This window comes from Procambarus clarkii, chromosome 88, assembly GCF_040958095.1.
Source record: "Procambarus clarkii isolate CNS0578487 chromosome 88, FALCON_Pclarkii_2.0, whole genome shotgun sequence".
NCBI classification, from domain to species: domain Eukaryota; kingdom Metazoa; phylum Arthropoda; class Malacostraca; order Decapoda; family Cambaridae; genus Procambarus; species Procambarus clarkii.
This window is the reverse complement of record NC_091237.1, coordinates 19321501-19340614: the sequence shown is the minus strand read 5'-3', so window position 1 is coordinate 19340614 and position 19114 is coordinate 19321501. Positions and strand designations below refer to the sequence as shown.

Sequence of the window (19114 nt, the reverse complement as noted above, 5' to 3'; positions counted from 1 at the left end):
ACCCTAACTCCTTGTCCTCATACCCCCAACTTCATGTCCTCATACCCCAACTCCTTATCCTCATACCCCCAACTTCATGTCCTCATATCTCAGCGCCATGTCTTCATATCCCTTCCATGTGATGTATAATCATCCCAGCTGAGCGCCTTCGCTGGGTAATTACCTTTCCTCTCCCTTGATTGGTTGAGCCAAGCATTCAAGAGCATAGAGCTCCCGTCTGGAACTGTCTGGCGCTATTACCAGCCTCATAGAGCCTCGTGTAATAGAGCACACAGAGCCCAGCTTTGCGATTCAATACAGGAATCTGTAGGTGGGAGATGCAGAGCTCAGTCTTGCTGCTCTGATTAGAAATGGTTCATTATCTCTTGGGTGTTACCCATTATATGTAGTTTGTGTGTGTGTGTGAGATGTTTGGGGCGGTTGGTGTAATTAATGGGTGTGTGTGTGTATGTATGTATGCATATGCGAATAAGCTTGAATGGTCCCCAAGCCAATATGCAACTGAAATCCTTCTGGGGGTGTCATGTCCTCATACCTGTAAATATATATATATATATATATATATATATATATATATATATATATATATATATATATATATATATATATATATATATATATATATATACAGAGAGAGAGAGAGAGAGAGAGAGAGAGAGAGAGAGAGAGAGAGAGAGAGAGAGAGAGAGAGAGAGAGAGAGAGAGAGAGAGAGAGACAGAGAGAGACAGACAGACAGAGAGAGAGACAGACAGAGAAAAAGAGAGAGAGACAGACAGAGAGAGACACAGAGAGAGAGAGAGAGAGAGAGAGAGAGAGAGAGAGAGAGAGAGAGAGAGAGAGAGAGAGAGAGAGAGAGAGAGAGAGAGAGAGAGAGAGAGAGACAGAGAGAGAGAGACAGAGAGAGAGAGACAGAGACAGAGAGAGAGAGAGAGAGAGAGAGAGAGAGAGAGAGAGAGAGAGAGAGAGAGAGAGAGAGAGAGACAGAGACAGAGACAGAGAGACAGAGAGAGAGACAGAGACAGAGACAGAGAGAGACAGAGAGAGAGACAGAGAGAGAGACAGAGAGAGAGAGACAGAGAGAGAGAGACAGAGAGAGACAGACAGAGAGAGACAGACAGACAGAGAAACAAGAGACAGAGAGAGAGAGCGTGGCCGAGTGCGCTTGTAAAGAAATCCAATTTATGGTTATTCTAATCTAATGAATATATTATAGTATCGAACATATTAGAACCTGATAACTATGCCGTAACATATTCCTTCGTTGTGTCCAGTAAAACGTTAGATTTACGACACTGATATCCCTTTTACCACAACAATTTACACACAGTAAATGCAAAATTGCAATTTGCATCCATAAATTAAAAATAGAAATACAAATTCAATATACATTTGCAACACTAAAGCAGCTTATACGAGCAATCAATGTAGAATTAACAGCTTCCTTATCATTTTCGGGTCCATTGTCTGAGGAGAAAGTTATAGTGACCAAGGTGGCCGAACTGGTCGTAAGTAGTGACCTGAATTCTCAGTATCCGGTGTTGTTGATCGCTCAAGGATAGTAATGTTGGGCACACACACACACACACACACACACACACACACACACACACACACACACACACACACTATCATACAGTACAATACGAGTACACAATTAATCAAAGCCTGGAAGCTATGAACTGTGAACAGGTAAGCAGGCAGGCTAGGAGGAAAGCAGGCAGGCTAGAAGGCAGGCAGGCAGGCAGGCTAGGAGGCAGGCAGGCAGGCTAGGAGGAAAGCAGGCAGGCTAGAAGCAAGGCAGGCAGGCTAGGAGGCAGGCAGGCAGGCTAGGAGGCAGGCAGGCAGGCTAGGAGGAAAGCAGGCAGCCTAGAAGCAAGGCAGGCAGCCTAGAAGCAGGACAGGCAGGCTAGAAGCAAGGCAGGCAGGCTAGAAGGTAGGCAAGCTAGGAGGCAGGTAGGCAGGGGAGGGCAGGCATGCTATTCCAGCTGACACACTATACTACCCTCACAACACAACGCTATTGCGTGAAGATATTATGCAAATTGCTGTGCACTCTTTTAGCCAAGGCTGCCATCGCTGAGGCCCAAGACAGTCAGCAACGCTGCCTTTACCCATAACTGAAAATTCTCAGCGTTTATGTACAGTCATTTGCATATTGAGTAGGTCGGGAGGAATTAGGTACATGAAATATGTGAGCGAACACACACACACACACACACACACACACACACACACACACACACACACACACACACACACACACACACACACGATTGGAACAAGTGAGGTGGTGGTTGAGGTCAAAACCGTCAGTAATTTCAAAGCGTTATACGACAAAGAGTGCTGGGAAGACGGGACACCACGAGCGTAGCTCTCATCCTGTAACTACAGTTAGGTAATTACACTTAGGTAATTACAATCTCGTGTCTTCTCTCTGACACACACACACACACAAGCTAATTATCTTGCAATAAAATGCTCTACAACATATTTTGTATCCACACACACACACACACACACACACACACACACACACACACACACACACACACACACACACACACACACACACACCCACACACACACACACACACACACACATCTATGACCTCTAAGAACAAGAGGTCATAGATATAAACTAGCTAAACACAGATGCCGAAGAAATATAAGAAAATTCATTTTCGCAAACAGAGTGGTAGACGGTTGGAACAAGTTAGGGGAGAAGGTGGTGGAGGCCAAGACCGTCAGCAGTTTCAAAGCGTTATATGACAAAGAGTGCTCGGAAGACGGGACACCACGAGCGTAGCTCTCATCCTGCAACTACACTTAGGTAATTACACAAGGCAAACTCCACTAGCAATCCAAACAGCTTCTACAGCAACAGTAACATCTCGGAGATGAGCAGATGCTATACTAAGCCCAGACCGCAGCCTCCAGCACATCCTCAAGATAACATTACCTACGAGACTGATAACAAAAATAACATTAACACGCTATATCCCTTTGAGATGTATTATATTGTCTCAACAAACCCACTTGAACTCCGGTGAGCAGGACCTTGAGGCTAACGTCAGAGTCCAATCATTCCCTTAGCAGAGCTCTGCTGATTGGAGCAATGAAGGGAAACGGGGAATGAAGGAAGAGGAGAAGGGGCGAGGAATGCAAAAAAAGGAAGGACGAGCAGGAATAAGGAATGCAAGATAAACAATTTGGTAGGCGAAGGAAGGTAATTATGAGGTGAAAGCTCTACGTTCATCTGTATAGAGCTAGGAAGGGCCTTTAGGACAATGATTTTGGGATAGAACGAAGGGATGGAATGGAAGACAAGGAATGGAAGACAAGGAATGAGAAACAAGGAATGAGAAACAAGGAATGAGAAACAAGGAATGAGAAACAAGGAATGAGAAACAAGGAATGAGAAACAAGGAATGAGAAACAAGGAATGAGAAACAAGGAATGAGAGACAAACCATTATCTCAAAAATCCGACCATAAAAAATAGCCAAACAATTGCCAAATTTAAAAAAAAAAAAATTAAAACCATAAAAAATAAGTTTTTCGAAACCATTCGTTGCTGAACCTAAATTATCGTTCAAGCCCGAACAATGCCAACCCAAAACATCGAAATTAGTTACCTCAATACGAATAAAAAAAAGGAAGCAGATAGATAGAAAAAAAAAAATTGACATTAAAAATATTTTTTTGATGAGTTATTAAATTTGTTGACTTATGAAGCGTAAGATATACATCTAAGTATATATATACACTATACATCGTATACATTTCGTATACATGGAAGAGTATGCTTACTGCGGAGTGGTTCTCACTATCAAGTATGGGTGATGGTGATTGGTATGGTGTTAACTATATATGTCTGTTGAAGTGCCAGATGAAGTCACATCAATGGTGAAGATCATTGATGCCATTGACGTCAAAGTGTGGTCAATATTATGCCAGTGACATCACAGGGAGGTCAATATGATGCTAGTGACGTCACTGAGAGATCACAATAATGCCAGTGACGTCACTGAGAGATCACAATAATGCCAGTGACGTCACTGAGGGAGATCAATACTGCCAGTGACGTTACTGGGAGATCAATATGATGCCAGTGACGTCACTGGGAGATCAATGTGATGCCAATGACGTCACTAAGAAATCAATATTATGCTAGTGACGTCACTGGGAGATCAATATGATGACAGTGTCATCACTGAGAGAGATCAATACTGCCAGTGATGTCACCGAGGGCATCCTATACATTGTGAGATAAAATTAATCGAATTTAATCCTAGTATCGGATAGATGGTGGGAAGGGCATCCAAAAATAATTTTTTTATCCAAAAATTGAAACCCATTTTTCAAAGACCCATTTTTCGAAGACCCATTTTGGGTCTCAGCTTCCATCCATGGCTCATCGGCCTGCGTTGCCCCCGATGGTACGTGGTTGGAAATATTCAATGGATATGAGTGCTTGGCACACAGCAATCACAATAGCGTGATGTATCAAATGATTAAGGCAGCGTTTGGGATGCTCTCGGACGTAGGTTCGAATCCTCGTCACGGCCCTTGTGGATTTGTTCATGAGTGCTTGGTTTATCTTTACCATACATACCTCTCACTACACTCCCCCTTCTTGTAAGGGGGGGGGGCGAATAGGATTATGGATTAATGGGTTATCGAGTGTTAATGGGTTAAATAGTTATCGAGAATCTCAGAATCTCTGACATGGAATCTCTGGATTATTATTTCCAAACGTAGATTGGACATGTTAATGATATTCGTAAAATGTAAATAGGAGCCGCCTCGCTTGGGACAGAGAGAGAGAGAGAGGGAGAGAGAGAGAGAGAAAGAGAGAGAGAGAGAGAGAGAGAGAGAGAGAGAGAGAGAGAGAGAGAGAGAGAGAGAGAGAGAGAGAGAGAGAGAGAGAGAGAGAGAGAGAGAGAGAGAGAGGATAAACTATCCCTCTCAGAGTTGATCATCCATGCAGACCTGCCTCCAAAAATATTACCGATTCTACGTCCGAGCTAACTATAGGAACATGTCAATATACGACTTTGCAAATTGCCTATACATATCCCAATCGAAATTTGGGATTTCTAGGAACGTTAGACATTAGACAACACTAGACCTCAGGGTTATCATGACAATATTTAACCTCGCTTAGATCTTCATAAAATATGTTCTTGACAAATTAGCAAATCAGAAAGTTTATAGAATTTCACGTCTTCCGGGCCTAACTTGTGTGACGAGGGAGCTTTGGTTGATTGCCGAGATTGTTAATTACCAGGATTAAGGCAGGTAAGTGGAAGCCACACCTGAGGTGGGTAAGACTTGCTACACCTTGTCGAATGTCAGGTGGTGGGGGGGGGGGGGCTTTAAGTTAATGAGTCAATTACACAGGGGCCAAGAGTATATATCTTATTATCAGAGAGGGAGGAATATGCTTGATTGATGTCTTGTGTGGTTGAAAAGTGCCACCAGCCTGTCGACTCTGCAGGCCACCAGCCTGTCGACTCTGCAGGTCACTAGCCTGTCGACTCTGCAGGCCACTAGCCTGTCGACTCTGCAGGCCACTAGCCTGTCGACTCTGCAGGCCACCAGCCTGTCGACTCTGCAGGCCACCAGCCTGTCGACTCTGCAGGCCACCAGCCTGTCGATTCTGCAGGCCACTAGCCTGTCGACTCTGCAGGCCACTAGCCTGTCGACTCTGAAAGCCTTCCTTAATCCCTCTCGTTATTTACATTTAATTTCACATTAAATTGCAGTCTCTGTTTATATTTCTCTGGACAAGAGATCAGTTCTCAAGGCGTGATAGGTGTTGGAACCGTCGCAACGTGATGCTGTAAGTGCCATGCAACTTATACTAAACGTGATCTAAACAGGAAGGGAACAACGTGATCTAAACAGGAAGGGAACGGACATGGTCTTTGGTTAATGTATCTTGCCTTCTGTCTCTGTTGTTCTGTTTCCTCAGTGCAGAGTTAACACGTTTTAATCAAAACGTTTGTTTAATTTAAAAAATTAATTAAAAAAGTTTGTTTTAATTAAAAACAAATTTTTAATTAAAAAATCAAATTTTATACGTTTGTATAAAATATATTCTACGTCTGTCTATAGCTGGAGGTCAGACACTTGGGGGGGCTACCCTCAACCGACTTTGCACGGTGATTACTGTGGGTTACGTGCCCATAATGGGCGGGTTAGGGTCAGTTCCACTGATTCTTTGAAAATGGAATCGGGTCCCATGGCAACCTCTTTACACCTAAATAGGTGAAATGTGGCTGGCTGAGTCCCTAGATTTCCTTACCAAGGACTGTTATACTCAGACCCGTTGGCATGAGGTGCCTGGAGCTTTGCAATTACTTTATTCGCTCCTGTGTTGATGAGGATATCCTAATATTGCACCTAGAGTCTGCCACTGGAGACTACTCAACACATATATGGCCCTATATATGACTACAACCATACCCAACACACCTGTCTCGACAGAGACCAGTGCTTTCACTTTTATATAACAAATCCAAAACCGACAAACATCGTTTACGTTTCAGATTTTCGCTTCTAACAAGAAAAAAATTATACGAATAACCACAATATCGAGGATCGGTAATTTCTCAGCGTCAGTGTGTAGAGACATCGACAAAAACTGGCCACCCAACGGTATTTTTTACCCATTTACAAAAGAGCACAATTATAGAGCTTGTTTTAAAGACTATAATCCCGCACGGCGTATATAGAGCGCTCGCGTACATGCCGTGCAAGACGTTGAAATCCAATAATTTAAAAAAGTCATTCGTGGATTAAGTTAATCGTAACGTTGGTGTCTTTGTTGCTCGGAGGGTGATGGCGTGTGGGGTGCGCAGTTCTTGCGAATTTGTAAATCACTACTGTTGAAGGGGAGGGGTTGTAAATCACAACTGTCGAAGGGGAGGGGTTGTAAATCACTACTGTTGAAGGGGAGGGGTTGTAAATCACTACTGTTAAAGGGAAGAGGTAGTAAAAGGTGCCATTTGACTGCTACAAGAACTGTTTTATGAGTTAATTTTCCGCCAAGATAAGCGTATTATCGTTATTATATATTATAAGCGTTATATAAGTGTATATTTAACAGGCAGCATATTTATTGACGTGTATGTGGAGCTGTATTTTTAAAATACAGCTTTCGTAATACAGCTGTAGTGGAGATAATCAGGGTTAAGATCCAGAGGACCTAAAACAGAAAACGGGGGCAATACATCAATTTTGCGAGCCGCTACCATTTTCTAATACGACAATTTCTGGCTTTGGAGAATACGTCAAAATGCGACGTTCTATTAGGAGGACGGGTTGCACTGGTAGCTTCGACAAGGGGGGCCCGTATAAGTCTATGTTTTTGTTGTGGGATTCGAACCCTGGTATCCGTATGGCCAGTGTGTAGCAACACATGTGCACATGGCAGCTACTTCTTCAAATTCCCCTTGAAAATCTCTACTATTCTCTTAGCACTATTTGTTAAATTCGCAAGTATAAAATTTCAGACACAAAATGCACCCACACATGTGTGTGGTGTGTGTGTGTACACTTATGCACACATACACTACACACACACACACACACACACACACACACACACACACACACACACACACACACACACACACACGTTCACACACAAATATTCATTCATATATATATATATATATATATATATATATATATATATATATATATATATATATATATATATATATATATATATATATATATATATATATTAAACATGGCAGCAAGGCATGATTGAAACAACATTCCCTTTGATTATATCTGGATACTATCTTTACAATTTTGCCTCGCGAGAAGTCTTCTGTCAACCAAGAATCTATAGTGAAATGCAAGAAAATAATCGGTTCTCAATACATATTCATACTTTCTTTTATCAAAGAATTTTTTACATGCGTTTGAAGTCTGTTTTGAGAAAAATACTCATCAATAAAAGGATTTTTTATTCCTTTTAGTTTTGGTCTATCAAAGAACAGATGTATTGCCTGCACCGACTGACTAGCTGACTGCATGACTGACTCCCTGGCAGGCTTCCCACAACAGCCTGGTAGATCCACTCCCTGTCGCGGGTGAAAAACCTTTTGTCGTTTGAGCGTCGGTAAAACACCCCACACACACATCTAGTCTTGCTTTAATTTGATTTGACTAGTGGAACTAGATGAATATCATTCTCTGTTTAATAAAAACTTTTAAATAACAAGTTTATTTTATATTAGAAATCTCTCCTAAAGTTTCTTTCGATTCAGAAAAAAAAATTAAATAAGGAACATTTTCAGGAAGTTACCAAGCAAAACAGGAAATAAAAAAAGATGCTATTTTACACATAAAATTTACACGAAGATAAGCTGTTGCAAATCGTAACTCAGTTTTCAGATGATTCGTTTAAAAATACGAACACACACACACAGTCTCTAATTAATTCTGGAGTTTAGGAATTCATTTCTCTCTCTCTCTCTCTCTCTCTCTCTCTCTCTCTCTCTCTCTCTCTCTCTCTCTCTCTCTCTCTCTCTCTCTCTCTCTCTCTCGTCCAATTAAGTTTAACGTGAATTATTTTTAGTGAGAACTTCCCTTTGGGAGAGATATTTCTCCCCATATGTATCTATCCTGTCTATCTAGATATCCTGTCTATCTCTCTCCCTGTCTCTCCCTCTTTCCGTCTGTTTCTATATTAACTTATACCCAGTTCACTACAAATGGTAGCGATATTTCTGACTAAAACTGTTGAGCTGATAACTCAGCTCTATCTAAAACAGCTTATAGTGCCTTATCTTATTAATAACCGCAGCGCCTCTATGATTATGTATCCACAGAAGCACCTCAGCGCCCCATGTGTCAAAACCTTGTGCACTCAGTATGCACTTAACACTTACACCCTGTGAGGAGTCGGCAAACCGAACAAGGCCAGCCTCTTTAAAGTAGGACAAGAGGACATAAGTGAAAGCTGGAGACGCGAATAAGCCGGAGAAATGGAAAGAAATACTTCGAAATCTGTATGAGGGGGGGTCAACAAGTGGAAATCACTGAAGGAAGTTGAGGAATGCGCTGAAAGAAGAAGTTAGGGAATGCAAATCGTGGCAAATCAGAACGAACCAGCCACGCCCAAGCTTTACAAACCATATCAAAGCTTCACAATCCACGGCAACACTTTACAAACTAACCCGAACCAATGTTCATGAAACTCTGCTTTATGAAGTTTAAAACGAGGTTTGTTAAAGCATCACAAAAACCACACTACAGCTCTATAAAGCATCCCAAATCCAGCCCGTCCTCCAAACAAAGATCCAAAAGTGATTCCATGCACCCACCAAACCCCTTGTTTATGAATGAAAAACGGTTTACACACGACTCACAACTGCTGATGTTCGAACATATCCGGAACAAGTGCTTCACTGACGAATTTTGTTCGAATCACAACGCTATAAATGCTTCACCCACGTACTACAAATACAAATAATCGCCAACAGAACCTAAACACCTGACCTATCCTATGCCTATATATACACAATATGCTAATATATTATAATATTAATTTATACTTGAGAAAATTCCCGTTTTGAATGAACAGCATGTTAAAATTTATGAATGCGTCTGTGGGGTCGACCGCTGGATGTAATGGACTTGAGTCGAGGACGGGTTGCCCAAATCGGTGCAAATAAAGCTAAAGCTTCATAAACCCCGTCAAAGCTTCATCAATCATACCAAAGCTATACAAACTCGCGACTGGAGAGAGAGAGTGGAGCTCATTAAAGCTCAACTGTCGAATTCTCGACAATAGGAATTCGCTAATTGTCTCGAATTGATACAGTTCCTCATTATCGCGCCAGACAGCTAGTCTCTGCATGTGTGGTGATTGAAACAAGTTTATAGAGAAATTACACATAAAAGAAGCAGAATTTGAGTCACAATAACGTGGCTGAAGATGTATTGACCCCAACCACACATCAGAAAATGACGAGACGACGACGTTTCGGTCCGTCCTGGAGCTTTAGCAAGACATTCGACTTGATAGTGGTCCTGGACGGACCGAAACGTCGTTGTCTCTTCATCTTCTGGTGTGTGTGTGTGATTCGGTTATCACACACACATGATGTAATGTTGCTAATCTCACCCTGGTCAATACATCGTGTTCATATATTTACACACACACACACACACACACACACACACACACACACACACACACACACAACACAAAAAATCGCTGTATTACTTAACATTCTGGACGACAAACTTATGCATTTGTTGTCAATATTACAGAGGATCTTCCGAAAGTACAACACAGTGTTTCTACATGTCTGTATTTCATATATTTTATTGTAAAAGAACAAATCCACAATTGCTTTAATCAGGGTTCGAATCTACGCAGGGGATGTTCCAAGAAGCGCCTTAGTCAACTACACTATAACATGGTTAAACCCTGATCAAGGCCCTTGTGTATTTGTTCATTTGATATATCATGCTATTGTGATTTCTCTGTGTTGTATTTATATTGTATTTATACAAATGTATTTGGTGTTGTATTTCATTGTATTTATATGTTGTATACGTGAAACACACACACATTCTATTTCTGTCTAGTAACAGTGGAAATATTTTGCATTCAATAGATTGTATATTTTTCCCCCCGGGGGGGAAAGGTATTGTATTCTTTATACAATACTTGTATAAAGCTTGCAATATTTTTTTTTAAATTACATATATCAACATTTGTTGAAAAAGTGTGACAACGGAGTACTGAATAGGTTGGAACCTTTACGTATAAGTTGGTACTCTTCTCTCAGGCAACTGATTACGTCTTCTCAGAAGAAATTTGAAATCAGAAAAATCTGATGAGCTACTTAAGAAGCTGACTACAACGTTCTGTCTGCCCCTAACATATGTGATTAGCCCCCCTTGTTCCCTCTCAACTAATTGGCTGCTCCTGATCTGTCATCTAATTGGCAAGGCCTACCCATCCCTGGTAACCAATTAGCAATTATTTTCAAACCTGGGTATCGTGGGTGACATAGAAAATAAATATGTATGCTCCAGCATCCATCCGATCAATGTCCCTGAGTCAAGGGGAAGAGAGAGACATGTTTCCCCCCGGAAGCTGCGAGAAAGATACAATGATACACGGAGCATGATGGATGAGCCAGCTTGGGAGGATCTTCTCACACGCCTCGGGTCCCCGGATCGAGTCTTTTAAGTGCCCCAAGTGAATGGAATCTCCTCTTCACCACCCTCCCCCCCCCTTCCACAGCCCATCAGAGCATCATCTATTATTTGTCACGTTGACGCAATACATACACACTCCCATGTGTGTAGCACTACATATGGGTATTTGCATTTTTCTAAAAGGGGGAAATTGCAAGATATAGGAGGTAATTAAAGGGGGCGGAAGGGGGGAGAGAAATATAGAAATAGAGGGAAATAAATTGTCTCTTGCGGGCAAGACTATTACGACATGCAGATGAGCAGTCACAATAACGTGGCTGAAATATGTTGACCAGACCACACACTAAAAAGTGAATGGACGACGACGTTTCGGTCCGTCCTGGACCATTCTCAAGTCGATTCATAATGGTTTAGGACGAACCCGAAACGTCGTCTTTTCTTTATTATCTCATATGTGGTTCAGTCATCAAGAAGAATAGTTTTTACCGGCTGTAAACACCAGCAGTTTTCAGCAGGCTAAGATAACCAGGAGACTCTCTCCTGAGTGACGGTGCGTGCAGAGGTCACAGACCATTTTGAATCTGTGCCCAATCGTTAGAATTTGCTTGGTCTCGTGGCCTGGAAATCAAATCAAAGTTGGCAGAACAAGAGGAGAGAAGGTGAAGGGACGAAGACGTTTCGGTCCGTCCTGGGCCATTCACAATCGACTTGAGAATGGTCCAGGACGGACTGAAACGTCGTCGTCCCTTCACCTTCTAGTGTATGTGGTCTGGTCAACATATTTCAGCCACGTTATTGTGACTCCTCGTCTGCAAAGCAGAGGAGTCAGCCACGTCATTTAGGGGGTCTGCTCTGGGGTCCCGAATCTTGAATCTACAGAATAGAGATCAACATTTGATGAGTGTTAACCATTTGTATAGCGTGCCTATAGCTATACCTTGACGCTATATCAACAATACCCCACAAGTGCATCGTATAGTGAGTCTCAGAGCCCCTTTAAATCTCAAGTTGAATAACAGATGGAAGAGACAGTAAAATTATGAGTAATTTTATGTTTACTTGATAATGTTAGAAGTGAAGAGAAAGGGTAAAAGGTCGTGATTTTTAACATGTTAGGTTAAGTGTACATGTTTATAACATGAGACAGAGAGGTGTCCAGTGGGTCTTCTTCCTGATGGAAGGATGGGAGTTCACTCACAGGATTACCTGTGGATGATTTCGAGGATCAATATCCCCAACCAGCCCTCCTGGTTGCCGGTCTGATCAACCAGGCTGTTCAATACGACTGCTCGCAGCCTGACGTACGAGCCACTGCCCAAAATAATAGAACATACCCATTGTTAAACTAGCTTCAAGCTGCCAATAAATGAACTTTATTTGTAGGAAGGTGTATGCAACTTCTGGGTCAAGCTTTGCAATGGCAAAGCTTCTGAAATACTGCACGCGGCGGAGAAATATAATTACTAGTGTTTAGTGGAATCAAAAGCTTTTGTTAGAGTAATCTACTTAATGAGAATTTGAGTGTTTTTTCAAGTAAAAAATAAAGTTCAGTATAGAATCAAGTATTCAGTCGTTCTGTATCAAATATTGGATGTATTTTCATGCAGTTGAAGTTATTAAAGTGTTCTCTTGTTCTTCATTGTTTCATCTTAGTGTTCAGTTATCCAGGTGTTATCCTTTGTTTCCCACTATATATCAGTTATCTCAGTGTTCCGGTCCCTAGTTATCCTTCTTTACCCCCCCTTCCCTAGTTATTTTCAGTTCTTCTGTTCCTCAGTTATTACTCCAGTTATCGTTAGTTATACCGATTATTCATTCCTTTGACTTGAGTTATCATAATATCCCCGTGTTCGCCTGTTTCCCCAGCAATTATCCTAATTATCTTCAGTTAATCCTAGTTATTCCTAGTAATCCCAGTTCCCCCCCTAGTCTCTACTCCTTCCTTTCTTCTATGTTATCCAGTGTTCCTCCTTTTTTTAAGCGTCTATCAAGAGTATTATATTTGCTGGGAACTCCGACCTTTCAATAGAAACAAGTGTTAACTTTGGTTTTGTAATGCCATAAATTTTAGATTTAGACATGGTAATTACAGAGAAATAAGAGCAGAGGTTCCCACTTTTGTCTCTCTCATCACACACACACACACACACACACACACACACACACACACACACACACACACACACACATACACACATACACACATACACACATACACACACACACACACACACACACACACACACACACACACACACACATTGACAGGTTAGAAAAAGATGGATTATTTAACACTGGTGGAAGCTGAGTACCCAAATGAGCCACAGAGGCATTAGAAAGAACTTTTTTGAGGGGTCAGAGTAGTTAATAAATGGAATACATTAGGCAGTGTTGTAGTGGAGGCTGACTCCATACACAGTTTCAAATGTAGATATGACAGAGCCCAGTAGGCTCAGGAATCTGTACACCAGTTGATTGACGGTTGGAGAGGCGGGACCAAAGAGCCAGAGCTCAACCCCCGCATGCACAACTAGGCGAATACCCACATGCACACCTGGTAAGCCATCCCACACTAAAACTATAACTTCCTGACAGCACAAAACATATGTTTTGACAAGTTGTAAAATTGCCTAATAATGATTGACTTGCTTTGGAACGCAGACTACAAAAAAAAAAAAAAAAAACTGGTTGACAAAAAAAAATAAATTCCAGAGCAGAATATAACCTGTTTCATGATTTACTTTTTTTTTGTAAACAAGTTTGGCAGTAATGGCAGTGTTGTCTACTCATAACACAAGTGCAAGCATGAGGTGTTTACTGGACATATCTAGGCCTCGTCGGCCGTCAGGGGGGGGGGGGGGGGGTGGAGGGGGTTAGGTAGATATTACATAACACCTTCCCTTTCCCCCTCCCCACCAATCTGGGGTAGATACTCTCAAGTAGACGTCTCCGCTCTAGCAACACTACGGTAGACGGATAACAGCTGCGTCACGGACACTCGACCCCGTCCTCTAAGCTAATAGGTTACATTGCGTACGTTGTGGTAACCAGCGTTACAAATACTCTACTCGAACATAAAAAATAAGTTACAGCTCACAGATATCTACGTTTTCTATGCATCGACTTCAATAGGTTAGGTTAGGTTACTTGGGTTCTTACTTTTTCCGGCTAACTCTGGAGGATGACTTTTTTTTTTTCCCCAGAGTGGCAAATCAAGAGAATGAAACTATTTACACCGGCCGTGGCCCGCTGAGCCACCAAGTTCCTTTCTCTATATTATTTCCTTACACACTTAATACAAAAAGATACAGTAAGTTATGTTATTATAGATTTTGACCCATAAAGGGAACATTCTCCCACGTTAAATATTTTTAATTTTGTACCGGAGGGAGGGAATTATCAAGGGGAAAGCGCCAAGCCTTTACGACAATATAGCACTGGGAAGGGGTCATAACAAGGATTTGGGATGGGACGGGGGAAAGGAATGGTGCCCAACCACTTGCACGGTCGGGGATTGAACGCCGTCCCAAATGAAGCAAGACCGTCGCTCTACCGTCCAGCCCAAGTAATTGGACATTTTGCCCCTAGGGGCAAGGTCATTGGGCAGTGCCACTCATCTTGTGAGTTGGCACTGCCACACCGCCATAGCAGCATGTACAACACTCCCCAATAGGAAGAAAACCCGCTGGGTTGTTCACCCTGTCACCAGTAACCAGACACAGCTAGGGCTCACTAATGACAAGAACCCAATAGGCTGGAGAACCTATACATCAGTAGATTGACAGTCGAGGCGGGACCCAAGAGCCGAATTTCAACTCCCCCCTCTCTTCTCCCCGCAAGCACAATTAGGCGAGTTCTAAATCACTTATACAAACAATTCAATAAACGCGTTTCAATACCCAACAAAAAACAAAAATTAATTTTAAACTCATTTTCATATTGAGTAAAATCAAAGAAATGATGCAAAATAATTCTGAAAAAAAAGATTCTAAACGGGCTTGACTGAATATTGCAAAGCTTATATATACATTAAAAAGTCATATGCTTTCCCTGGCCTGAAAATTTCAGTGTTAAAATATGCAAGTACTTGAAAAGCACCGATAGTTCGCGAGAACACTCCGAACACTCCGTACCTCCGAGAACACTCCGAACACTCCGTACCTCCGAGAACACTCCGAACACTCCGTACCTCCGAGAACACTCCGTACCTCCGAGAACACTCCGTACCTCCGAGAACACTCCGAACACTCCGTACCTCCGAGAACACTCCGTACCTCCGAGAACACTCCGAACACTCCGTACCTCCGAGAACACTCCGTACCTCCGAGAACACTCCGAACACTCCGTACCTCCGAGAACACTCCGTACCTCCGAGAACACTCCGTACCTCCGAGAACACTCCGTACCTCCGAGAACACTACGAACACTCCGTACCTCCGAGAACACTCCGTACCTCCGAGAACACTACGAACACTCCGTACCTCCGAGAACACTCCGTACCTCCGAGAACACTACGAACACTCCGTACCTCCGAGAACACTCCGTACCTCCGAGAACACTCCGTACCTCCGAGAACACTCCGAACACTCCGTACCTCCGAGAACACTACGAACACTCCGTACCTCCGAGAACACTCCGTACCTCCGAGAACACTCCGAACACTCCGTACCTCCGAGAACACTCCGAACACTCCGTACCTCCGAGAACACTACGAACACTCCGTACCTCCGAGAACACTCCGTACCTCCGAGAACACTCCGTACCTCCGAGAACACTACGAACACTCCGTACCTCCGAGAACACTCCGTACCTCCGAGAACACTCCGTACCTCCGAGAACACTCCGAACACTCCGTACCTCCGAGAACACTCCGTACCTCCGAGAACACTCCGTACCTCCGAGAACACTCCGTACCTCCGAGAACACTCCGAACACTCCGTACCTCCGAGAACACTCCGTACCTCCGAGAACACTCCGTACCTCCGAGAACACTCCGAACACTCCGTACCTCCGAGAACACTACGAACACTCCGTACCTCCGAGAACACTCCGTACCTCCGAGAACACTCCGAACACTCCGTACCTCCGAGAACACTCCGAACACTCCGTATACGAACACGCAAAGCTGTGAACGGCTTCTTCTTCCTTCCACTCAAAGCTGGGATTCTTGGAGGCCTCGAACTACAACCACTCTAGCTGCATGATGGAACGCCCACCAGCTGCAAGACGGGACAAAGTCAATAGTCACTGTTATCTTAGGGATCTTGACAGGTTCATATGCAAATTGGAAAACTGCATTTATATACGTATATATAAGCATGAATGTGGAGCCTCGTGGGAATGCTGCAAGATGGCGTCCTAGTGATGTTGGGAACCCACATCAGTGATGATTGATTGATGAAGATTAAGCCACCCAAGAGGTGGCACGGGCATGAATAGCCCGTGCCACTTCTGTTACCCGTAAATCAGTGTTGGCCTTCGGTTCCTGATGTATATTGTTTCTAATGTTGGTCAGTGTAGCCTTACAAGTTACATAATGCCGCTATTAATGTTGAATTTAACATTAGCTTAATTTAGCTTTCCATCAGAGGGATTAGGAGAGAAAGGTCTCACATGATTCACTATCTCATTGATGGTGATCTAACTGGTCACGTCTGTCAGTGTGAGTGACGTCTGTCAGTGTGAATGACGTCTGTCAGTGTGAATGACGTCTGTCAGTGTGAATGACGTCTGTCAGTGTGAGTGACGTCTGTCAGTGTGAATGACGTGTGTCAGTGTGAGAGGTGGTGACAGCCTGTCAGGCCACCTTCCTGTCACATGAATATTGTTATAGATTCAGATACTCGGAACAAATTCCAAGTAGCACGGGCTATGGTGAGCCTGTAACTTACCTGGCACAGGAGTGGGGCAAGTAGCACGGGCTATGGTGAGCCCGTAGTGGGTGTCACATGAAGGAAGGCTTCAGTATACCTCAGCATTCCAAAAATTGCTGTTGATTCCAGTGACAGAAATCTTCCCTGGAACGCGTCTAAACTGGGAGGAGGCCACCGTTGCTGACCTGGATAAGGTGAAATGCCTGCTGAGTTAACTGATAACTTTACAATACTGAAATAACGAATGCAATTGCCTGACTAAACCACATGCCAGAAGAGGCAGAGACAACAACCACGACGTTTCGACCGTTATCAAGTCGAACCTGGACCATTATCGACGTGGTCCAGGACGGAACGAAACCTCGTCATCATCTCCTTATCTTCTAGTGTGTGGTTTGGTCAACATATCTTCAGCCACGTTATTGTGACTTCTGCAAAATGAAATTCCCTGCAATAACTTTGTGTAAATTGCAACAGAACAGTCTCAATGACACATTTTTTTCCATCTGATATGTCAGTGTTTATTTAGGCGGGAAAAAATAGACTGTTCCTCTTATAACAAATAGAAAAAATATGCTTGGTTGGAATGAGCATTTTGGAGAGATTCAAAATAGATCTTTCTTTTGGCAAAACCCATATATAGATGCAAGATTCTCCACAGGGGCTGCCACAGGTGCTGCCAAAGGTGCTGCCACAGGGGCTGCCACAGGTGCTGCCACAGGGGCTGCCACAGGTGCTGCCAAAGGTGCTGCCATAGGTGATTGTCTGCCCCAGGTCAGACGTAGCGCCAGGGGGAAGGGGAGGGATGTGCAGGGGGGGTTAAATATCAAGCCATAAAGAGGATTACTAATGAGCAAGATGAGAAAATCCGTAGGAGCAGTGTTGAGGGGTTCGACCCCCATGCGGTGGGTGTTCCCCACGCACACACACACACACACACACGCTTCTAGCGACTAGACCACGACATGGTATAAGGATTGCAACCTGAAGTTCTACTGATCCCACAAGGATTTCTGAGGCTTCTACTGAACACACAAGGATTCCTGAGGCTTCTACTGAACCCACAAGGATTTCCGGAGGCTTCTACTGAACCCACAAGGATTTCCTGAGGCTTCTACTGAACCCACAAGGATTCCTGAAGCTTCTACTGAACCCACAAGGATTTCCTGAGACTTCTACTGAACCTACAAGGATTTCCTGAGGCTTCCACTGAAGCCAGAACAGGATTATCACACAATCCTCCTATGAACTCTGGCTCTGTCATCCAGGACTTGTTCTACCTCTGATGCTTCTCTGTCAATACACAGAGAGTAATCCAGCCCGTCCTCCAGAGTAATCACACTAACGTGACTGCATCAATGAGAAAATTTCAAATGATTTGTTAAATCATTCGAAAATTTCAAATGAAAATTACTAAATTTTCTCACTAATTCAGTCACGTAGGTGTGATTACTCTCTAGGTAAAGAGCAAGATGATATTGTGAGATCAAAAGTTACCGACTTTATACTTTTTCGTGGAAAAAGTTTGATAAATATTGAGGTGAAATTAGAAAAAATATAAAGTTCATTTCGAAGGGTAACAAATTTCAGAGATAATGCCTCTGTAATATATGTTTTTCAAAGAGAAATATTCCTCGTTTTATGGCAGTGTGAGGTGTAGTACAGACTGAGATTAGAAATCTCAGTCTGTACTCAGACCTAACTACAGCTGTAGGCGAGACCAGTATGCACCCTGCACAGGTCACCGGGAGCTTTACAAGGTCACCTGCACGACCTGACCTCTCCAGGTAACGCCTGGTCGTTACCTCCCTATAAGGCAAGACCTCTCTATTGTAAGGACGGATTTATTGGCGTCTACAATTTCATGTGTGACTACAAACACATCTCTCGGTGAAATAAATTCCTTTTGTGTTGCATTGCTATATCTTCCCGTAATGGGAAAAAAATGCAACAATGCAAATTAACATTTTAAGCGGTGTGAAAACTGGTGCCTTCGTAACAGTAAATAGGTACCTGGGAGTTAGACAGCTGCTACGGGTTGC

At 42.9% G+C, this 19114-nt stretch overlaps 1 protein-coding gene across 1 annotated transcript; it reads left to right on the top strand.

Moving 5' to 3' along the window:
- Positions 1–2898: 2898 nt before the first annotated feature.
- Positions 2899–16330, top strand: LOC123745711 (mucin-like protein 3). The gene is made up of 2 exons (XM_045726526.2): positions 2899–3047; positions 15268–16330. The coding sequence occupies exons 1-2, from the start codon at positions 2899–2901 to the stop codon at positions 16328–16330; spliced, it is 1212 nt and encodes a 403-aa protein (XP_045582482.2).
- The last annotated feature ends 2784 nt before the right edge of the window (positions 16331–19114 follow it).